Source organism: Myxine glutinosa, chromosome 10, assembly GCF_964187855.1.
Source record: "Myxine glutinosa chromosome 10, kmMyxGlut1.1, whole genome shotgun sequence".
NCBI classification, from domain to species: domain Eukaryota; kingdom Metazoa; phylum Chordata; class Myxini; order Myxiniformes; family Myxinidae; genus Myxine; species Myxine glutinosa.
In genome coordinates, this window is record NC_136270.1 from 102,832,553 (window position 1) to 102,857,894 (window position 25,342).

A 25,342-nucleotide genomic window follows, 5' to 3' on the forward strand; every position below is an offset into this window, starting at 1 on the left:
TTCAATCCAGTCCTTCAATATGGCAACCTATCAGCATTCCACATTCTCTCCTGTGAGCCTTCTCATTCTTGCTAATCCTACTTCCTCTGTCTGTCTTTACTACTCATTTTTTTTATTGAACAGTCGACTTGTGTTTATGGACAAGGCTTTGAGGTCAACGCAGCTCTACGACAGAACTTTTTTTCCAACCATAAACCCTACTTTGAGATCATCAGTGGGATACAAAATGTAAACTGTTCAGCCTGGTGGAGGTATGCGCTCTACCAATTGCTGTTGTGTTTTCTTTGTTGTTTATGCATTGTTAATATTCATTTCTAAGTACCTTATACCATGTGTGCAGATCTGTGGCTGAGGCTACTGAGGTGGATTTAAACATGCGCGTAGGATTGCACACTGGACGTGTGCTTTGTGGGGTCCTTGGCCTGCGCAAGTGGCAGTATGATGTGTGGTCTAACGACGTTACACTTGCGAACGTTATGGAGGCTGGAGGCTTGCCTGGGTAAGTGTGTATTTTCCTTTTTCCTACATTGCAATTGGTAAGACTTTGCCCCAGGAAAAATAATCCTTGTATGTATGGACCTGTCTTCCTGTAGCATTGTTTTTTCTGAAGTGCAAGAACTTCTACCAGGACTCGCACGTGGATCCATTGAACAATTGCATTGTGAAACACCACTTTTATTTAAGCGTTAGATTTTAGAATATAGAAAAGGCTATTCCAATTATTATCATCATCTCTCCATTTACTAATTTATGCTTCTTTGTTTCTTTGGTATATATAAATCTATAGGCTCATGGAGATGCTAGACTACAGAGGGAAGCAGCTTCACAGACTGAAAAAAGAGTATCAAAGGGGAACAGGAAGACAAGGACATTGTGCATGAGTGGGTGATTGACAGAAAGGAAGGAGGGGAAGAGAAAGTGAATCGTTGAGTGTGGAAAACACCAGGAGTGGTTTTGGGAGGAGGAATGAGGTGTCGTTGGGCAGCATTCCTGAAGGACTGGACCGAGGGATATACGTCAACCGAACCCAGGTAGTTTATTCCATTGATGAGAGAATGGAAGGGAGAAGGAATGTTGTTGAGCATTCATCTTGCAAGTCGGGACGATAATCAAGTGTGGAATTCCAGAAGAATGCATGCAACCTGAGTGGGCTGGCGGAGTTGAAGGACAAAAGGACTGAAGTATGACAGCGTGGGAGGATCAAAGCCAGAAGTGAGGAGATAAAAACTGAGTGTCCACCAACCTGCCTTCAGTGGTCGTGAGGCAGATCTTGGCACTCGGCCTCCTGTCAAGACGTGGCAATAACACAGAGATCCTTGGACTCCCATTTCCTCCAGTGGAGCAAGATACGAAGCAGCTGCCCCAACCCAGTCTTTATTTAAATATCATATTTTATTTTATCAGTTGTCAAGGTTTATCGGCAATGATCCTGGATGAAAGGTGCAGCCTTGGGAAAGATGCTCTTTGTTCTATTCCATTCACAAAATTGCATATGACACAGGCAGTCCAACCTTCTTTCCGAGTAAGAGCATCCTCCACATGCTTCCCCTCCCAGTATTGGGCAAAATTACACTATGGTCAGATTTTATTCCACTACATCTAAACTGGAATCACACAGCTCCAAGCTGTTACTCTACAAAATTAGTTATTGTCCCACTTCATCATTTGTTGCTCTTTTTTTCTTTCTCTATGGAGTCTTGTATTTCTGCATGCACTTCCTGGAATGTGGGTAAGAGGGTTGATGTGGGATTAGTTGAGAAATTAAAATTGAGAAGAGAAAGGAAAGTCACATGGAAAGCAGAGATAGGAAGGAGGCAGGAACATATGTGGCAGAATTTAGGAAGAGATAGTATGAGAGGGAGCATGTCTCTGGCATGTGGGGACTCATACGCTCTCTCATTTTGTGTACATACGTAGATTTGTTTTTTTAACTCTGTCTGTCCTGCCCCCGGTTTGTTGTCTCTTTTTTTCTCAGCAAGGTTCACCTTACCAAGTCCACATTGGATTGCCTCAATGGGGACTATGAGGTAGAACCAGGGAATGGACAGGAACGGAACAGCTATTTACTCAAGCACAACATCGAGACATACTTCATCGTCCCCTCTCATCGCCACAAGGTCTGTTTTGCACCACACTCGATGTTTGGCTTTGCTTTAGTCACATCCAACCAAACGCTGGCACACGACGCACCTTCCATTGATATGCTTCGTTTTTTCGATACTCAGGTATTGCTTTGTTCGGAATTCAGAACAGAATTGACATCTTTGACCCCACCTTTTTATTCCATAACTCCATTTCTCTCTATCTATGCTCCCCTTTAGAGCCTTGTCATTCTCTTTGATGCTGTATACAATATTGAGCCATGCAGTGTTGTTAAAATGAAAATACGCTGTGCAACCCCCAAAAATGATATCACTCCCACATAAAAAGTCACTTTGGCAACAGCAACAATCCACAAAATAAAATAGGAAGAAGAAGGTCATTTGGAGAAAAACAGAAAAGAGTTGCTGAAAGGCCTTGACCACAGGGTACTAGAGGATGTTAATTAGAGTAATATGAGGTAACATGACTTCCTTCCCTCATCCACGTGGACATACATCATTCTTTGGTCCTTTTGTTCAGAGTACTTTTTTAATTTGAAATTTCCCGCTATTACCATCATCCAGGTAGCGCCTTTATGCAGATGTTCAGCCTACTGAACGTATAACTAGGACTGAGTACTTTTGGAGGAGGATGGGGTGGGCAGAGGGACATTTGAGGTTAGGGGAGAGAGATTCCATTTGTTTGTTTATTATTACTGACCCTTTTTTGGGAAATTCATTCTTTTTAAATTCTTAAATTGCTCTTTCAAACATGGAGGCCACATCATCATAGATGTTATTTGATTAATATGAGTATGTAACTTACTCACCTTTCAAATCTACACAAAAGTCGGTGCCAAGTTAGTCCTTATTGTCCTATATTATGAGGGCCGTTCAACTCCTTCGTTGTTACCCTGCGCATGTGACTTGAAAAGCGGGGTTCAGAAATTGGTTGTTGTCCATCCATCTGTCTCCTTATCTATAAACATCAGTTTATGATCGAGAAACAACTTGATTTAAATTGAATGTTATATTTGAACATGAATCAGAACACGAACCTGTCGTTTAACAGTACTTTGGCTCTGAATTTGTCCCGATCAATCACGTGCAGAGAGGAATGAGATAAATGTTTTTACCGTCTGCCTGCCTGGCAGTCAAACAAAATTGAAAATCATTCCAAACAGGAAATTACTCTTTTTAAGGACGTTATAAAGGGCACGAACAACAGGCACAAAGACATGTAATGTAGCTTGTAACAAGAAGAAAAACGAGACATAAAATGTCATAGCCCCCGCCGTGGTTTTAGTATTTTTGTTGTATGGAGTTAAAGGCTGTCAGTCGGCCATCTTTGGTCAGATGACAAAACAAAATCTTCGGCATATGTATACTATCATGTATTGTCTTTGAGCCAAATTTGAACAAGATCAGTTCATGCATGTCCGAGAGATGGTTGATGATGTAGTCAATATCGGGTTTTTGTAACTAAAATGGCCGCCAAGCAGCCATCTTTGATCACATCGCGAAACAAAATGATGTGCATATGTATACCGTCATGTATTGTATTTGTGCCAAGTATGAACAAAGTTGGTCAATACATCTCCGAAATATGGTTGCGGACACACGGATAGATGGACGAGACCAAATCCATAAGCCGCCGTTTTTTGGACTAAATCCAACGGGGGCTAATGATGTGTAATGTGTAATAACGTGTTAGGTGTAATATATACTGCATCAACAGTGGTAAAACAGTGGTAAAATTTCAGCTTTTATTTATTTCTACGAATTTTACATTCTTTATTTAATTTAAATTGAATTATTTACTTGAACACTCTAGTACACAAATTTCCTTCTTATCACTTCCAACCCCCTTCAGTTTAGCAGTACTTGGACATGTTAAATATGATGGTGTATAAGGGTGATGTATAAGACTTTTAAAACGATCTTTATACTCATTATTTTATTTAAATTGAATAACAGTATACTTCAACACTGTGTGAGGTAATGTGTTCTTGGAACTCTCCAGTTGTTACTGTGTCGTGTAGAGAATCCATGTATGGGGCTACAAAACATATGTCGACAGTAATATCAGAAATAAAGGAGGAAATAATAAACAACTATAATGGCAGTCGGTAGAGAGCATTCCTCCGCGAGACTTAACAGTTTACATTTTGCATCCCACTGATAGGCCAGATCTGCATCTGGACCTGAACCAAAATCGAATCGGTTTGTTCCTCTCACTTACGCAACCTGTCCACCAAGTTTTGTCATAATCTGTGCATAACTATTTGAAATGTGTTATCTATCGTTTTTGGCCCCATCTCTCAATGGTGAAGAATCACATGGAACATTCTAATGTCCAGATCCGGATCCAAACCTTCACCAAAATCTAATCGCTTCGTCCCTGTCACATATCCAACCTGTCACCAAGTTTCATCCGAATTCGTGCAGAACTTTTTGAGATATCCTACTTACAAACAGACAAACAGTGGTGAAAACATAACCTCCGTCCACCTTCGGCGGAGGAGGTAAAAACATCACGACCGACGACATTTATTTGTAAACGCAACTTATTTTGAATGTCCTCGTTTATTCCTCCTTCCTCCCTCCTTCGTCCTTTCTTCTCCACATATATTACCAATAAAGAACGTAATTGGCTTATTGTAATTGAGGTATGCCTGTCAGTCAGTGTGGGGCTTATGGGTTACAGGCCAGAGTTTATTTCACTCAAGTAAGCCATGAGAGTCCATCATAACAGATTGCTATTACATCAATTATAATGAAGCTGCCCTGTACTCCCATAGAAAATACAATTTGAATAATCAACATACTTATGTGCAGATGTGGGATGTGTTCACAGATTTTTCCTGGACTCATCATGGCAGACATCAAACCAGCTAAACGCATGCGTTTCAAGACCGTTTGCTGCCTTCTTGTTCAACTTATGCAATGCCGGAAAATGTTCCGTGCCGAGATTCCATTCTCAAATGTCATGAGCTGCGTGGATGATGATAAGGTGAGGACCTTCTTCTTCCCTACCCCTCGTCCTCTATGGTGCCCTTGCACAGCTGGTTTATCAGATGTTTCGGATATTTTGCGATATCCTAGAAATTTGGATGTTTCTCTTGTATAATGTCAAAAAATAATTTTGATATTAAGAAAATTAAGAAAATGTTTTCTTGAAACAGGAAATTCATGAGAAATTTATTCTAGCTGCAGGAAAAACTTTCAACTGGATTTCTTGTTTCAAGAAAACTTTTCTTATTTTAAGAAAATATTTTCTTACTGAGAAAATTATTTTTGGCAATGATATAATATGACGGAAGTCAGATGCGTTGCTGATCTTGTTTGTTCAATTGTTTTTGCGACCACACCTAGTGTGCGACTTTCCATTTTGAATCACCATTTTAATCATTTGGGGTTTATATTCCCATTTAATGGATCACTACTCGTGGAAGCGCTTACCCACGCTGAGGTGTCATGGAAATAGTTGGTGATTTTAACAAAATTAATCCAAAAAACTCGCATACAGTAGTTTTTGAATTGCACACGCTTGTAGATGGGCCACTGAAGAGCTTAAAGAGCTGTGCGTATGTGAAGATCACAAACCGATATGGATGAGGTATGACATGCCTGTGCCTCTTCATCTTGACAGCTTGGAGAGCGTGTTCTTAGGAAGTGTGTTCCATGGGTCAGAATAAAAGGGTCACCGAAAAATGGAGAGTAGAAAATAGATGTAACTTGAAGGTAAAAACACTGAGGGGTTTACAATGTAATATAGCAGAGCTAAAGTGAGGGACAAGGGCAAGTGGAGCAATTTCTGAGAGGTGTCCAAAGATAACCAACCAAGTATCACATCATTATACTAATGAGAAGGGATCTTTACAGTAAAAAATAAATAAACAGTGACAAAAAAAATTAATTAATAATTGAAGTGCCATTCACCGAAAACATGGCAATTAGAGTCGAGATAAAAATCAGTGTGTGGTTGTCATTGGAGGACTGTTTGGGAATTTAAATGTGGAAGTGATATTATTCACTGGAAAAGTATTGTTACGCAACTGTGATTAACACCACAGTTACGGATGGCCGATTTGCGAGACTTTAACTCCCGAGGCGAAACTCAATGGCGGATTCAAGTTCAACACAAACGCGCGGAATGGCGGGACACAGCGAAGGCTCCGCAACCTTATCTATTAAAATCAAACACCCAGGAAAACTGCGTTCAGATATATATATAGAAAATAATATAAGGATTTATTATCGAATAGTAATACAGTGAAAAAGCCGCGCCGGTAAATCTAATAACTCTAAATCGGGACGTCCCCACACGACTGACAGCAAACACGATACGAGGGAGATTATGAATACAAAAATAACACGTCACGTCGTTCAAATGTACGCGGATGCGGCTTATCTGTCTTTCGTCGTCTTGGTGGCGGCCGTCCACACCGCTCCTTTTGGCCCGATCGCACACCACCAGGTCCTTCGCTCCAAGCTCTACGAGGCCCCGCTCCAAGCACCCGCGCGTCCGACGCGTGGCCAGCAGCTTCACACGAGGACGATCTCCACAAGGCCCGTGCACCAATGGTTCAACGGAGGGCTCGACTTGCAACGAACTGCTGCGAACTGCCGCGTGCTCTGTGGGCTTGGTGTGCTCGGTGTGTGAACGAACTCTCCACCAACTGCCTTCGGGGAGCTTTTCCACCAACTGCCTTCGGGGAGCTTTTCCACCAACTGTGTCTCTGCGTCGACTGTGTGCTCCAACCAACTCCTACGAACTCTCTGGTGTCTGCCTGCGTCTGCCCGCGTCTCCGTCTGTGTACTCTCTGGACTGCCACGTCTGCCGCCTGCGTCTGCCTGCGTCTTCCACGAACTCAACTGCCTGAAATGGCGTCCGACCGTCGCATATATTGGTGGCCGATGACGTCACATTGGCGCACTCCTCAGCCAATCATAGCCTCCCAACTCGCCCAGGTCACGCCCTCTGCGGCATGCGACTCCTGACATCTCCCGTCCGTGACCCCGCGGTCCTGGTGTAACACGTGCCAGCGAGGTTGGTAGGCCTTTGAGGTGCGAACGGCGGCGGCCAACCGTGGCGGTGTTTTTGGCCTGGTTTCCTGTCTATTTATTACGAAGTCAATGTCAGGGAAAGGGAATTATTTAATGTTGCGCTAAGGACCTAACTAATGTTTATGTGGTTTGCAGTGCCATAATGGACAAAGGTTTGACTACCAGGTGAGACTCACAGGGGCGTTACCTTTAATCCCTCGCTATTTAACACTCGGACCTCCAGGTAGATCCACAATCATACATCTTACCCCGACAAACGCCTAAACATCAAGAACTTATTACATGTAGAGTCCCTGTCACGACAGCCGAATACCTACCTATTCAGATCTACCTAGCTCTAGATATTGCTCTACCAAATTCATAACACAGCCCCCCCCCCTGGAACCGTAGCTCCTGCAAGGTTCACCGCAGGCGCTACCATTCCAGCCTTAACACTTACTGTCACACACTTAATTAACCTATGAAATAAATCAGGAAGGGCTGTGGGAAGTGAGTCGGACTACCTACCTACACTTCCTTAACATGCTGAACCCCTTAACCATCATGCAAGTATGTACATCTTCTTCGTTGTTCCTGTGGAGGGAGGAAACAACCAACACACAACACTAACTTAACCACAAAACTTAACCATCTTTCCAAAACTCAAAACTCTAACCTTTGTACATACCCCGGTCTACAGACCGCGTCCCCCCGGTGGATGCCACAAGACACAACCTTACCTGCGGGGCCATCCCCAATGCATCCCCCTAAATTTTCCACGGCCCTGTCCAGATGTTACAGGTGAGTGACACGGCTCGGTGGATTTCGCCCACATTCATGCAACACAGACCCCTTAACCACTCATTCTCATTCCATAGGTCATCAAGGCATTTCAAAAAATCAACAAAGCACTTATTTCAATACACCCCCTGCAGGACCATGGCATTGATGTCATTCACGTGGGTGTGCATTCCTCAATTAGGCAGCGGGGAGGTACCGCACAAAAAGATGGTGGGGGCGCATCAGGCTGTGGTGCCCGCAGTCCCAAAAACAAGTCAACCGACTTACAAGTTCATTGCCCCCCCCCCCCCTTTACCTCTTGGCCCCGTGACAGCCCAACAGCCCCTTTCCGCCGTTACCTCGCCGGTGAGGGTCTCCACACACACCAGGCTCCTTTGCCTCCTGCTTTCGCGCAGCAACACGGGTCACCGGGGGACTTCCTCACCCCGCGGCGCCCAACCAGACCCTCCACCGACGAGCTCCAATTTCCAGTTACCACCGGCTGCCAGGGGTAATTGCCGCAGAGGGGGGCCCGCAGGCATCGCTCCTCAGAGCTTGCTCTGTACCTGCGGACACACACACCTTCCCCACCCACAAGACCCCAAAACACACTTCCTCCCCCGCTGCCATTCAATTCTCCGCACAACTCAGCACAATTCAGTACAATTCTTGGTGTAAAAGGTGTTACAAGGCTTGCCATGGCCTGCCACATGTGAAATCCCCCAGTTCACATTTAAACCATCACACATTTCCAAGAGCACATTTCCAAAAGCACAAGTATCGCCCCTCATTATCTCCAATAAATCATCACTCACTCTCCAGGTTCCACTCTCACGACCACATCAAAACACCTAACCACAATACAAAAACATACGCCACCCACAAGACACTGTGTGGCTCCCATTCCATCCCCTCACCGGCCATGTCATCACTCTCACCCGCCTCCCAACTCCAATTTACATGTCCCCAATTTCCAAAGCAAATCCTGAAGCCTGGGACAGTACTCCTCAAAACACTCACCTCAAGTGCAGGTAGTTGCAGGTTGGTCAGGTCCAAGAGTGTCATCCACCCATACAATTCCCAAAATTTCACATTGGGCCTACCAAATACTTCCAAATTTCTCTTTTGTCCCCACTACACTGGCAGGTATGTGGATCCGCATCCAACGGTGATCATCACTACACAACTACCTGTGGCCACGACAGCTCTGCACCTCTACCGTGCAAGGGTCACCGGGACAAGGTGAGCAGTCAAAACGCCAACATGGCCCATGAGTGTCCATAAGGGTGCGACCCACCATCCATCCTTCGGCCCCCCTGCGAGGAACACAGCTGCAGCAGCCCCAGCTGGCCAATGTGGTGAGCACTTGCTGCCAAAACACACACTACCGCACACACAACCTCGGCCCTGGGGGGCACGGTCGCAGTGCGTGGCATCCCTACAGCCACGTCCCCTGCACCTCCCCATCATCCCCCAGTCCGACTACAGAACTGCAGCCCCCCAGTGCTCACCCACACTTGACCACACCAAGGTCCAGTCAACAGCCATGCTCCACCAGGAGACCCACCCAGAAGACATGGTCCACACACCTCGGACACGCACAGCACCACGTTGACCCTCAGGCTACACAACTACATCCCCATCATCCCGCGTCCCAAATATCAGCACAGTTGCCCCCGCAACCAGTTGAAAGCTGTGTCTTGCTACCCTATTAATTTTATCACAGCCTCCAACACTTTGGTCTACACACCTGGATCAATAATGGCGTCACTGTACAGTGTCCACCATGGCATTTCAAAATCCACCCTTAAATTTCCATCTAACCCACAGATTACCCATGCTAAACATTTATCACATTTCACTAACCTCACCAAAGAAGGATGCTTTGCCATACACATGCCAGCCGAGCATGGCCCATATGCTCGGCTCGTTACACATCTCCCGATTCACATCCCCATGGCTCTCTTCCCAACCCGAGAGTCCATGAATCATAACGGAGCATCTGTGGAAGGTCACTCACACCATCACGTTCCACAGATGCCCCAATGGTTGTCCGGCAGGCTATCTCCATCCCTGTCCATTCGGTTTGACCCGCGTCCATAGACCAACCACCATGCCAGGTCACCACATGCTGGTTGTCCCAGAGTCTCAGGGAGAGGGTGTCAGGTCGCATGCCCGGGTGATCACTACATCAGGCCCAAGCTGGCCATCTGCGGTGCCACCACCAAAGCGCGACCCACAACACCTCCCCCTAGTGGTCCTCAATATTTGCCATCCCAGGCTTGAGAAACCACCTCGGACCTCCCTGGAGGTCTTAACCCCCACCAGGGTCCGGTGACCCTGCCGGCCCGAGCCACCAGCTCGGACGGCGCCCCGATGGACAAGGGACGCCACACTCCACCAGACCCCCCGTGGGACCCAGGTCGTACCTCGACACCCAAGGCTGGACCCCACGTCCAAATCTCGCCATCACAGCCCCCCAGCTGGCTGGCATACCCAAATTTTGAAAGGGGCAACTTTGGCCCGAGGCCATCACCCATGACCTCGCCATGTCCAGATCCCGCAGCCCGGGGACCAATCCCCACCATGGCTGCTCCAAATCAATTTCCCATTGTAATTTTATTTTACAAATTTTCATTCCCACTGCCAAACCGCAGCTGCAGGGAACAACCTCTACCACCGGTTGTTCTGCCCCTCCCTGCAGTTGATCCAAATTCCCTACAGGGACCAAATCTCCAGAAGCTCTATCTCCCGATCCTCCAAGATCCAAATCCAGCCCGGAGCCAACACACTCCCCCAACTGGTTGTCCAATTTTGGAGCCTCTGTTTCCAAATAGCAGTGTACAGTGAGCGTCCCCTCGGTCATTCCAACCACCTCCTCGGACCAACTCACCTCATCACCCAGGCTCCTTTGGGCCTGAACAAGCTCTACCTCCATGGGACTGTCACAGGTCTCCAGCCGCTGGATCAAATCATCCTCATCACAAATCATTCCTGGCCCCGCCAGGCTTTGATCAATATCCCCAATAAATACCTGGTCCGGCTCCATTGCACGGACCCCCAAAAACTCTACCCCCTCTTGCTCCGCACCACCGCCCTGGTGCTGCACAATTCCAAATTCATCCCCCGGTTGGGGTGTTGTGACATCCACACGGTCCCGATAAACAACCAGGCCAGAATGTGGGAAACATTCCCCATTACAACTCTCACATTCCAAATTTCCTTCCCCGCTCACCTGTGGACACTCCACGTTTACCTGTACACTTACCACAATTGCCATTTCCCTTTTTAATCCATTAATTTGGTCACTCAGGTCCTTCAGTCCTTCCCTCCATTCCTTCCCCTGGGACTCCATTTTATTTTCCAGCCCATCAATTTGTTCCTTCAATCGATCACTCATTCCCTTCATTCCTTCCCTACATTCCTTCCCCTGGGACTCCATTTTATTTTCCATCCCACTTTTCATTTCTCCCATTTCATTACTCATTCCCTCCATTTTATTTTCCATCCCACTTTTCATTTCTCCCATTAATTCCTTAAAAAATTTCATTAAAGCCTGGTCGTCTCTCGGGGCCGTCCCATTTGTTCCCGACTCCCCGGTAGGGGAGGGGCATAAGTTGGTGCTCGGGACGAGGGAAGCTCCAAGGCTCACCTCTACATCAAATTCCCCTATTTCCGGCTCACTCCCGACGCTGACGGAGGCCTCGCTGCGTACTTCCATTTCGTCGACCTCCGACATCCGCTTTTCGGAAGGTCGTTCCCCGCGCGCGTATTTATTTTAATAATTCCTGAAACACAATTTAAATTTGACGAAGACGCGATATCGCGCTCCGTTTGCCCAATTGATTATCAAATTTCTCCGCCTCAACTATAACAATTTTGCGTTCGAACGTCGGGCGCAATGTACACCCGACCGTGTCGCTGTCGCCCCGCGGACAAAAAAATTTGTCCGACCGTGTCGATGTCTCGCCGCGGACAAAAAAATTTGTCCGACGGGTTCAAATCCTACACTCCTGACACCACTTGTTACGCAACTGTGATTAACACCACAGTTACGGATGGCCGATTTGCGAGACTTTAACTCCCGAGGCGAAACTCAATGGCGGATTCAAGTTCAACACAAACGCGCGGAATGGCGGGACACAGCGAAGGCTCCGCAACCTTATCTATTAAAATCAAACACCCAGGAAAACTGCGTTCAGATATATATATAGAAAATAATATAAGGATTTATTATCGAATAGTAATACAGTGAAAAAGCCGCGCCGGTAAATCTAATAACTCTAAATCGGGACGTCCCCACACGACTGACAGCAAACACGATACGAGGGAGATTATGAATACAAAAATAACACGTCACGTCGTTCAAATGTACGCGGATGCGGCTTATCTGTCTTTCGTCGTCTTGGTGGCGGCCGTCCACACCGCTCCTTTTGGCCCGATCGCACACCACCAGGTCCTTCGCTCCAAGCTCTACGAGGCCCCGCTCCAAGCACCCGCGCGTCCGACGCGTGGCCAGCAGCTTCACACGAGGACGATCTCCACAAGGCCCGTGCACCAATGGTTCAACGGAGGGCTCGACTTGCAACGAACTGCTGCGAACTGCCGCGTGCTCTGTGGGCTTGGTGTGCTCGGTGTGTGAACGAACTCTCCACCAACTGCCTTCGGGGAGCTTTTCCACCAACTGCCTTCGGGGAGCTTTTCCACCAACTGTGTCTCTGCGTCGACTGTGTGCTCCAACCAACTCCTACGAACTCTCTGGTGTCTGCCTGCGTCTGCCCGCGTCTGCCCGCGTCTCCGTCTGTGTACTCTCTGGACTGCCACGTCTGCCGCCTGCGTCTGCCTGCGTCTTCCACGAACTCAACTGCCTGAAATGGCGTCCGACCGTCGCATATATTGGTGGCCGATGACGTCACATTGGCGCACTCCTCAGCCAATCATAGCCTCCCAACTCGCCCAGGTCACGCCCTCTGCGGCATGCGACTCCTGACATCTCCCGTCCGTGACCCCGCGGTCCTGGTGTAACACGTGCCAGCGAGGTTGGTAGGCCTTTGAGGTGCGAACGGCGGCGGCCAACCGTGGCGGTGTTTTTGGCCTGGTTTCCTGTCTATTTATTACGAAGTCAATGTCAGGGAAAGGGAATTATTTAATGTTGCGCTAAGGACCTAACTAATGTTTATGTGGTTTGCAGTGCCATAATGGACAAAGGTTTGACTACCAGGTGAGACTCACAGGGGCGTTACCTTTAATCCCTCGCTATTTAACACTCGGACCTCCAGGTAGATCCACAATCATACATCTTACCCCGACAAACGCCTAAACATCAAGAACTTATTACATGTAGAGTCCCTGTCACGACAGCCGAATACCTACCTATTCAGATCTACCTAGCTCTAGATATTGCTCTACCAAATTCATAACAGTATTCTCTTTTTACGGAAAAATTACGGAAAAAATTACGGAAACGGAAACGAAAAATTACGGAAAAAATCAGTGTGTGGTTGTCATTGGAGGACTGTTTGGGAATTTAAATGTGGAAGTGATATTATTCACTGGAAAAGTATTCTCTTTTTACGGAAAAATTACGGAAAATTACGGAAAAAATTACGGAAACGAAAAATTACGGAAAAAATCAGTGTGTGGTTGTCATTGGAGGACTGTTTGGGAATTTAAATGTGGAAGTGATATTATTCACTGGAAAAGTATTCTCTTTTTACGGAAAAATTACGGAAAATTACGGAAAAAATTACGGAAACGGAAACGAAAAATTACGGAAAAAATCAGTGTGTGGTTGTCATTGGAGGACTGTTTGGGAATTTAAATGTGGAAGTGATATTATTCACTGGAAAAGTATTCTCTTTTTACGGAAAAATTACGGAAAATTACGGAAAAAATTACGGAGACGGAAACGAAAAATTACGGAAAAAATCAGTGTGTGGTTGTCATTGGATGACTGTTTGGGAATTTAAATGTGGAAGTGATATTATTCACTGGAAAAGTATTCTCTTTTTACGGAAAAATTACGGAAAATTACGGAAAAAATTACGGAGACGGAAACGAAAAATTACGGAAAAAATCAGTGTGTGGTTGTCATTGGAGGACTGTTTGGGAATTTAAATGTGGAAGTGATATTATTCACTGGAAAAGTATTCTCTTTTTACGGAAAAATTACGGAAAATTACGGAAAAAATTACGGAAACGGAAACGAAAAATTACGGAAAAAATCAGTGTGTGGTTGTCATTGGAGGACTGTTTGGGAATTTAAATGTGGAAGTGATGTTATTCACTGGAAAAGTATTCTCTTTTTACGGAAAAATTACGGAAAATTACGGAAAAAATTACGGAAACGGAAACGAAAAATTACGGAAAAAATCAGTGTGTGGTTGTCATTGGAGGACTGTTTGGGAATTTAAATGTGGAAGTGATATTATTCACTGGAAAAGTATTCTCTTTTTATGGAAAATTACGGAAAAAATTACGGAGACGGAAACGAAAAATTACGGAAAAAATCAGTGTGTGGTTGTCATTGGAGGACTGTTTGGGAATTTAAATGTGGAAGTGATATTATTCACTGGAAAAGTATTCTCTTTTTACGGAAAAATTACGGAAAATTACGGAAAAAATTACGGAAACGGAAACGAAAAATTACGGAAAAAATCAGTGTGTGGTTGTCATTGGAGGACTGTTTGGGAATTTAAATGTGGAAGTGATATTATTCACTGGAAAAGTATTCTCTTTTTACGGAAAAATTACGGAAAATTACGGAAAAAATTACGGAGACGGAAACGAAAAATTACGGAAAAAATCAGTGTGTGGTTGTCATTGGATGACTGTTTGGGAATTTAAATGTGGAAGTGATATTATTCACTGGAAAAGTATTCTCTTTTTACGGAAAAATTACGGAAAATTACGGAAAAAATTACGGAGACGGAAACGAAAAATTACGGAAAAAATCAGTGTGTGGTTGTCATTGGAGGACTGTTTGGGAATTTAAATGTGGAAGTGATATTATTCACTGGAAAAGTATTCTCTTTTTACGGAAAAATTACGGAAAATTACGGAAAAAATTACGGAAACGGAAACGAAAAATTACGGAAAAAATCAGTGTGTGGTTGTCATTGGAGGACTGTTTGGGAATTTAAATGTGGAAGTGATGTTATTCACTGGAAAAGTATTCTCTTTTTACGGAAAAATTACGGAAAATTACGGAAAAAATTACGGAAACGGAAACGAAAAATTACGGAAAAAATCAGTGTGTGGTTGTCATTGGAGGACTGTTTGGGAATTTAAATGTGGAAGTGATATTATTCACTGGAAAAGTATTCTCTTTTTATGGAAAATTACGGAAAAAATTACGGAGACGGAAACGAAAAATTACGGAAAAAATCAGTGTGTGGTTGTCATTGGATGACTGTTTGGGAATTTAAATGTGGAAGTGATATTATTCACTGGAAAAGTATTCTCTTTTTACGGAAAAATTACGGAAAATTACGGAAAAAATTACGGAGACGGAAACGAAAAATTACGGAAAAAATCAGTGTGTGGTTGTCATTGGAGGACTGTTTGGGAATTTAAATGTGGAAGTGATATTATTCACTGGAAAAGTATTCTCAAGGAGTTTCAATGTATTTCATCTGACATTTAGAACTTGACAGAAAATTTTCAGTCTTCCTTTCATAGCCAAAAGCTTTTAATGCTCACGCCCTGGAGTGCTGGATTTTAGTACAGTTTGAAGTTGTCACTATAGAGTCTATAGTATAGAGCAGGGGTCAGGAACCTTTTTGACTGGGAGAGCCATAAAAGCCAAATATTTCTAAATATATTTCATTGAGAGCCATATAGTATTTTTAACGTATAATAAATTAAATATGTCTTACTTTTAATGCGACTTCTGGTGCTGCATGGTTTTGCTGATGGCCTTGTAGTCTGGTTCAAACGTGGTGAGGTTGAGCTTCATGCAGGCATTGAGGCTTCCATCAGTTAAACGTGAGCGTAGGTTGGTCTTAATGTTCCTCATATGCGAGAATGACTGCTCACATGCATATGTAGAGCCAAACATGGTCAATACGGCAATACTCACACGCTGCATTGTGTGGTATGTCACAGGAAGCTCGTTCCAAGTTTTAAGAATCAGCTGGTCTTCAGGTTGAAGATTTTTCATTTCTGTCCACTTGTGTTCCCTCGCCAGCTCTGCTCGCTGTCGCGCAAGACTTTCCAACTCTCCATTAAGTGACTTGAACTTACTCATCCACATGTCTGATGCCTTCAGGTCAGCAACTTCCAGCTCAAAGTCTCCGATAGAGACCCCGGGGATGCATGTCACGTCGATTTTGTCCACTGCACACTCATGTGGATGAGTGATGAACTTGAAAAGACCAGTGCGCGCACGAAATTCTCCAAAACGTGCTTTGAATGACTGCAGGAGATTGGACGTAAAGCCAGCTAGCTGCTGGAGATCCAGATGTTGAGTGGAGTCACTTGCTAAGCATGCATCTCTAAATTGTTGCAGTCTTTCAAAGTGCAGAAGACGACCTGTTTCAATGTCCCTGAGAAAGACTTCCAGCTTGCTTTCAAATGCAAACACTGCTTGTTGAAGGGATGAGATTGTATTTCCAATACCTTGCATGTTCACATTGAGCTGGTTCAGATGGCCAGTTATGTCCATGAGATAGTGAAACTGCAGGAGCCAGTCAGTGTTGTCTAGCTCAGGATGCTTGACGCCTTTCATTTCAAGAAAAGTCCGGATTTCACTCAGGCAAGCTGCAAAACGGCTGAGCACCTTCCCCCTTGACAACCAACGCACGTTGCTGTGTAAAAGCAGACCGGGATAATGATTCCCAACTTCTTCTAACAGAGCTTTAAACTGGCGATCATTTAAAGCTCGGGCAACAATAAAGTTGACCACTCGAATGACCAGCGACATCACCTCACCAAGCTCCTGGCCACACGTCTGAGCGCAAAGCGCCTCCTGGTGCAGGATGCAATGAAAACTTAGGATGGCTCTCTTTTCATGTTCACGGAGAAGCGCTACAAATCCTTTGTTCTTCCCCAACATACAGGGTGCACCATCAGTACAGACAGAAATAAGTTTATCCATCGGTAGTTTTTTTTCTTTAGCAAACTCCATGAAAGACGTGAATAAATCCTCTCCTCTTGTTGTCCCTTTCATTGGCAAAACAGCCAAGCTTTCCTCACGCAGTGTGTCACCTGCAGCATACCTGGCAATTATACTGCACTGAGATAGATGGCTATCGTCTGTTGACTCATCTAACGCGAGAGAAAAGTATGTCCCGGCGTTTATGTCCTTAATTTGTGTTTCCTCGACTTGATTTGCCATCATGATGCTACGATCGTGCACAGTTCTTGCTGACAGGGGCATGTCTTTTATTCGTTTGATTATCTTGTCTTTATTTGGGAAGTCATCAAACAGTTCATTGGCCACATCAAGCATGAATGTTTTGGCATACTCGCCATCTGTGAATGGCTTTCCATTCCTTACTATTGCCAAAGCACCCGCAAAGCTAGCGGAATTCCCGTCACCTTGCTTGGTCCACACACGTAGTTGCTGCTGACTCGTCTGCACTCTCCGCTGTAGCTCCTCGCATGCCCTTTTCCTGCTGTCCCCCGCTGGACATTTCGATGCAAATGAAGCATGGTGCGTATCGAAGTGCCGCTTTATATTTGACCGTTTCATCGATGCAATTTTATCATTGCATATTAGACATACCGCAGATCCTGCTCTCTCACCAAATGCAAATTCCTCTGTCCACGCAGCCTGGAATGCACGGTAATCATCGTCTTTTTTTCTTTTCGCCATCTTTTCCGTTACAAGGGTTGAAGCGGATAAACTAGTTGGCTATCTGATAAAATTGATTTCTTCACCTTTACAATGACGCGGACATGCTCGCGAGCCATTGGTTCCCGACCCGACCCACGGGTGACCCGTGACCCATGAAATTTATCTTCAAAACTAATTTCTGTTTACTTTAAAATGACACAGTATTATTAAGAAATATCACAAGTATTTTAAAATCAGTTCCAAACTGATTTAAAAAAAAAAAAAAAAAATTTTTCAACTCAAAATTGTCTGGGAGCCATATGCCGTCACCGGAAGAGCCATATATGGCTCGCGAGCCATAGGTTCCCGACCGCTGGTATAGAGCATCAATGTTTCCTACACATCATGTCACAAGTGCACAGCTCAAAAAGAGCTGGAATGATGTTGAGTTGTTGGTGGATATTTTTTGCCTCGCTTTGCAGCACAAGCATGATTACCTAAATATAACATTGGCATGAAGGAGCAGTGGAGAAACAAGCCATCCCTAAAACCTTGTTTATGAATCAGTACAGATATCCATCATATTTGTGAAATCAGAAAGGGTGGCCATCTTGTTTGTGGAATCAGTATGGGCAACTATCTGGTTTGTGAATAGGCACAGGAACCCATCTTGTTTGTGGAATCAGTACAGGAACCCATTTTGTATATGGTTGTGAAATCTGTACAGCACCCCCATCATGATTGTAAAATCAGTAAAGGAATCCATCATGATTGTGAAATCAGTAGATGAACCCATTATGATTTTGAATTCAGTACCACGCAGAAACCCATTGAAATTGTGGAATAAGTACAGGAACCGATCGTGATTGTGAAATCAGTATTGGAACCCTTCATGATTGTGAAATCAGTACAGGAACTATTATGATTGTGAAATCAGTGCAGGAACCCATAATTATTGTGAAATGAGTATAGGAACCCTTCATGCTTGTGAAATGAGTGCAGGAACCCATCATGATTGTGGAATCAGTACAGGAACTATTATGATTGTAAAATCAGTACAGGAAACCATCGTCATTGTGACATCAGTGCAGGAACCCATCATGAAGGTGAAATCAGTACACGAACCCATCGTGGTTGTTAAATCAGTACAGGAACCTATTATTATTGTGAAATGAGCGGGCCAACCACAATTCCAAGCTCCTCGCCATTTCCATTACTTAATAGCAAACTTAATGGGAAAGCAAAGGCAGGGAGGGCATCACAGCTCACACAGTCCATCTGCTACCTTTCCATCTGCTTTTGCGGTTGCCTGAGTCTGTTTTTTTCCATTTTTTAAGAGCACGGGAACAGAGGCAACGGTGCCATTCTGGCAATTTGATGCTTCATTGGTGAAACTGCATTGATAGGCTTGAGACCTTTCAAGGTTGCTAAAAGTGTTGTGTTGGCGTAACAAGTTTGAGAAACAGTAATATCAACACGAAAAAGAAAACCCACAGCAGTAAACTCTCTGCCAATGCATGAGATCAACCAGTGTCGCTCACTGAACTTGTTTTGAGGGGAAGTCACTCCCATTCATTTTGTATTGTTAATTTTCTTACGCATTCCAAAGAGAATGTACCACAGTTGCCTAACAAAATTCAAAATCCTTGTTTGTTTTGTACATTATGTTGACCATCCGACCTGGCAAAGTAACTCCAAGGATGAATATAAATTTTTTGCTTGCAGTGCACTGGTTAATCTTTGGGGCTACTCCCATTGGTTTAATATAAAATTAAAATGCTAATGGAGGCAATCCATCATATTGCTGTATTCGACGCATGATGAGCTCGAAGCTCAGGTCTAAGAAGCTTTTCTAAAACAGCAGAGCTTTCAATTGAAGTCTCCTGATCTTGCCTCGGTCCCATGTTCACCATACTGTGCTGTTATTATTAAAGATTACTTTTCTTTCTCTAAAACGACAGCCAATGTAATTAGTAATTTCAAACACTGAACATCACCACATTGACACCTGGAAAATAAATGGACAAAGTACCACGACCTCCGGAGCAAACAGAAAACGTTTAAATGTGATTTCCGTTACAAGGAACTTCAAAACAGGGGAAGACCTTAGGCCCATCAAAGCTTGTGCAATTGTTGCCAACCTATGGTTGTTTGTCCTTGCTCTATCTTATTTTTAAACGCTAAGCGTCAAGCAAGGAAGTAGCACGTACCTTTTTTTAAATGTCTTTGGTATGAATCAGTGTGCCGGTGATAACTCACCGACTCGTCACAAAAGACATCGTTGGGGGATCTTCAATGGCCACCAACGACCATGAGAGCAGCATGCAAGAGATTCCTCTGGCTTCAATGCCCTTCCAATGCATGACACACACATACATCGCTCTTCACGCAAAATGCCAGGGTGGGAGCTTATACCTGTGTCAAGATTCAAACCCAGGATAAACAGTTCAGAGGCAAGTGTGCATATGTCTAGGCCATCATTGCCAGCCCATGAAGGGAAGAAAACAAAAAGGGTAAAAAAAAAAAAAGACCGATAGTCTAACAATGTGTATCTTGGCTTGTTTGATACTTTAATTTGGTACTTAAGTTTGATAGTGATACTTAAGAGGATAGTATGACGAGTGGGGATACCAGTTAGCAGTTAGCAAATATTGTAAGTGTTACATTTTTTGACTTCAGGCATGGACAGCCGGTTCATGAATGACTTGGGTAAAAAAACGGCAAATGGTAAACGATGAACCAATAAATTCCACATTCATGTGCCACCTTCAGTCGAACGTCAGACATGGACAGCAGGTTTGTGAAGGACTTGGACAAAAAAAACTCATCCAGTCTGAATGTTGCTATATCCAGTCAATGGCGAAACTGCAAATGGGGAATCCGTGAATGTCACGGATGGAAACCCTTACGTCATTTCCTCATTCTGCTTCAAACTCATTATCTCTATATTTTCATTCCAAACTGCATCATTCTTCATTCCAATCACAAGTTAATACTATAGTATTAATGTATCAAAATATAATGTTAAATCACGATTGTATTGAGATATTATCAAACCGGCGAACCTTCATCATCCGTTCACTTCCGGATTCGGGAGCAAAGTCCGTGTCTTATCGTGTTTCAAAATTATAATTGTATTGAGGAATTTCTGAAACCTACCTACCTTACGACACGTGCTGGGAACCCAAAACGTTCCACAGAAAGTTATTATATTTCCTTTTAGTAAAATATGCAACTGTAATGGTTACTAAATGCTGTCCTCCTGTCATGTGACCAGATCCTCAGCTCTGATTGGTGGACGTTTGTGGGGACATATGGACAGACAAGCGCTGTTCTAAACGACATTGACGTATGGGCTACACCGTAAAGAATCAATAGAAAAGGACACCAGAAAGAAAAAGATCCAACAAACGAATTGGAATTGTTCACAAATTTGAATGTTTCAAGTTGTATTATAAAAGCCTGGTGTTGGCTTGGCGGTTAGGGTGCTGGCTTGGGATCCTAGGATCCTGAGTTCGAATCGTGGTCGATCGCTGAATTAACGCCAGGGGGTTGACCTCAGCCTGTCATCCTTCCGAGGTCGGCAAATTGAGCACCAGCTCACTGGTAATTCCCTGTGTGCCGCAAGAGGCGACTAACAAGGTTGGTGGCAGGAAGGGCATCCGGCCATAAAACATTGCTTTAAAAAGGGGACCACGGTGCCCGAAAAAGGCCAACCCCCACTCTGTGGGGAAAAATGGCCTCTAAAGGCGGTTCCAAGTTGTATCATAATTAATTCAATGCTCTTGGCAAACAAACTTGAAGTGTCCTCCCACCAAGCTGATGCATCTCACCAAGGAAAGTCCTCCTCCCTTTCTCTGTGCATTCTACAATTGATCCAAAGGGATGATCCAAATGGACACAAAAGGCTGCTAATCCAAAAGGCTTCTCTTTGTGTTGAGGCTACCCACCGCTCTTATAAATTGATGAAGGAAATTGATTGCTACCCTCCAGTCGCTGGTGGCAGAAAAGGCGATGCTAATGAAAATCAGTGTGCACCTGCATGCAGTGAAATAAAACAGCCGAGAAATCAATGGAGCCACAAAGATTTGCACTGCAATTAGGCTCTGCTTAATGCAATCAAAACCAGTTTAACAATCATCTATCCAATAAAATGGAACTAATCATTATCCCAAGGGTTCCCTCTTCCCATTATCTTTCAAGCTGTTTAACGCCGAGGCAGTTTCCGCCACACTCTGGCGACCGATTGCCATTAACTTGGGATATAAAATAATTCGAATTTTTTTTCTATTCAAGAGAATTATGTTTATTTCATGTCGATGTTCAAGGTATGCGTGTAGTTTTGCCTTTTTCAAGCATCTCTGCTGAAAACTATTTTTTAATTACCTTGAAATATACTTTTATAATTTACTGCCGAATCAAAAATTATGTCGGGTGGAGGGACAGTTGGGGTGGAATTCTCCAACAAATGTTCAAAGTTATACGTAAAGGTGTTTGAATTTGTCATGAAGATGTAATTATGCCTTTCCAATCTGCGAGTTACATTCCGAAGAACAATTTGGAGTACCTAATACAAGATTGTGTGCAAAATAGGTTCCATTTTACAGAACACAGGAAATGCCGAAAATTCCCTTTTTCCGACTAATACGTTCTAGCTACTCCACGGGTCTGGATTTTGTGTACAAAAATAAACCAGAAAGCATCTGAAAATGCAAAGCCAATCCGTGTCCGTTTGTATTCAGATGTCATCTTCTCCTTTCATATGCTGAAAATAACGAAAACAGTTTAAAAAAATTCCACAACCTTGACCTTTTGATCTAAAAAACAAACAATTGGCTTCTATTTTTTAATTGGTGAGCCAATTCAGTGACCCATTATGCTAATTCTTAAAATTTCAGATCAATCGGATGAAAATTGACGATTGTATGTGATGCTGACCTTTGACCCTTTGACCAAATTATTAATTCCCCTTCTCCATATTCTCATAATAACGCTTTGGTGAAAATTTGATGACAAAACTCAAATGGTAAAAATGTTTCGTCCCTCGGACACACACACATACACAAACACACACAGACAGCCAGACACAAGTGATTGCAAAACCCCATCTCCTGCTGTGCAGGGGACGGGCTAATAACGTTCAGTGTGGGCTGGCAGGATGGCCTTAAGGTAGTCACATATGGATCACATACGGGGGAGAGTGGGTCACACACACGGGGGAGAGTGGGTCACACACGTGGGGGAGAGTAAACCTAAGCTGTCCAGCCTGGGTTTACATCCTGACCCAGCTATAAACTGTCATCCTCGTGTTTTGAAAGCAGGGCGATTCATCAATTTTCACGCCCCATCCATCGGATAGACGTGAGGCCGGAGGAACCGTCGGCCGGCGCTGGTCATTGGTGGAGTGGTGGACGTTAAATATCTCACAGGTGTCTTTCGTGAAGAGTAGATGACATATCGTCGGCACCCTGAACAAATTTCTGCCCTGATTCCGACTAACTGCTGGGAAGGCCTGGGTAAACCATTGCCCGATAAACGACCCTTCAGCAGCGCCAATTCTCTGAAAAGAGTGTGGTGCATTGATGATTGTTATAGAAAAGGAAATCTCAATTCAAAGGATCGACGCCATTCTGTTCTCAGTGTGAACAAAATCTTGCATCGTTTTTCCATGTGGTTATTTATATTCTGTGCAGGAGACAAGTACGGCGTGCTTTGGTATTAGCATGCTTACCACTTTCCCTGTCAGCTCTTGGGTTTGATTTGCACTCGTCAAAATTCCTCCAACTGCCTTATCTCTGCTGCCAGGAAGCCAGGGACTTCCCATAGTTGGTCCCTTGCAAAACATCATCAATCCCAGGGTAACATTCGGATGAAATATGCTTCGATAACTGTTTGTGTGTGTAAATACGATATGCGTGACTATTCTAGATTCCTAGTATCTGCGCCGCTATCAATAAGGAATTTATGAGATCGGGTTAATCCAGCTATATTTCCGTGGTCCCATTATTCCACTTTATGATTATCACCGGCAATAATTGTGGTCCAGACCTACACTAGGAGATGTGCTCATCTGCCTGCCGGATGTACCTGCAGGGCGTTAAAATTGGATTACTCTGTCACCATCGTTAATGTTTTCAAAAATTGTTTTGACCTGAAGCTCAAAAACACATAATTGATATTGCATGCTGGAAAATTAAGTTATTAGCCTTTTTTTGTTTTTCCCCTTATTCATCTCTACCCGGAGGGGACTATAGGTTTGCTTTCCATCTGTCTGTCCGTCCATCCGTCCAACCTGTGGTTTGCTGCAATTATTACATAATACATACCCTTTAACATATTCGACTGAAACTTGGTACATGGCTTTATTATAAGTTACAGAACAAGTTTGTGTTTCGGGGCGTTTCGCCAATTCTTCACGGTGTTAATGCACTTTTTGATCTTAGAAAATACAAATATTATAGAAGGGTCAGTTTTCAGGTGCCCTGACTCCACCGCACTGCTCTACACCCATTGGCTGGACAGCTTGCCTGACTCCAACCAAATGAAGCAGCACTGATCAGCCTAGGTGTTATTCCTTAGGCCTAGGTGTTAGTGCATGGTCCACCAGTGCAATTGCAATGATCTATAATATATAACCACAATGTATTATACATGCACATCAGCCGTACACATGTTTCATGCATGTACATCGAGCTATTGGTCCCAGTCTTGTTATGAATGACTCTTCATCCAGTGCTTGGGGTTGGCAGGGCAGCCAATAGGTATGCACACTCGGCACAATCGCCGATGAGCTGTCTTGCCTGGTTTGAATATCAGCCCAGATATAAACTGCAGGCAGGGCGACGCATCAAAGTGCGTGTTGTCCCTCAGATAGACGTTGAACTGGGCGTCCCATCAGCAAGCATTAATTTGTTGGTGGACTTTAAAATCCCAAGAGTAGGTGAAACTATTGCTGGCACCCTAAACAAATTACAGAATCCTGCTATAACCTGCACGCGACACTTCGTCAGTTACATATATGCTTTTAGCAAACTTCAAGCACCTGCTCCCGTCTGCCAGGGAGGTTTTATCCCATTATCCTTTGTCAAACGTGTAATTTAAAATACCTCTCGCTGTGTAATTCAAAACACCTCACTGCACTGGGAAACATGGGGACAGGAATACTGCATATGTAAAGGGTGGTACTTGTAATACCCTCTCACACCTGGAGTGGTGGTACACGATACACATTTACATAGAGAATTTGCGTCTCCCCCATAACAAATGAAATGGGTACGGACTTGGGGAGGCGGGTGACCTGAGGTAGTGGTTAACAATTGTCCGGAAGCTATGGAGGGAAGAATGGGACTGAACAAACTTGGCATGTTGGCTCTACAGGCGAGAGAAAAAAGGAACAGAGTGGAGGTGAATAGTAAGCTTGGATTTTGGGAATGTCACAAAAGAGGGTTACCGACTGACCATTTACACCTTGCAGAAACCTGCGAGACACCGTGCCAAGAGAGGGCAGAGGATTCAAGACCAAAATAGAGCTGGTAGATAGGCCACCAACCTGCCTACAATACAAAAGTAACAAGAAAGAGCAATCAAAGATTGCACACCCTCGCCAGGACGTATTTTCAGTGGTTTTTAAGGCTTTTGTGTTAAAACAAATATG

General features: G+C 44.1%; 1 protein-coding gene across 1 annotated transcript in view; it reads left to right on the forward strand.

Annotated features, from left to right (window-relative positions):
* The window catches only part of ADCY1 (adenylate cyclase 1), a 270,713-nt gene that overhangs the window by 125,303 nt on the left and 120,068 nt on the right, over positions 1 to 25,342 (forward strand). Inside the window, exons 7-9 of the mRNA XM_068126368.2 lie at positions 341 to 499; positions 1,976 to 2,117; positions 4,939 to 5,094. Of these exons, the coding sequence (XP_067982469.2) occupies positions 341 to 499; positions 1,976 to 2,117; positions 4,939 to 5,094 (457 nt within the window). The remainder of the gene's footprint in view (positions 1 to 340; positions 500 to 1,975; positions 2,118 to 4,938; positions 5,095 to 25,342) is intronic.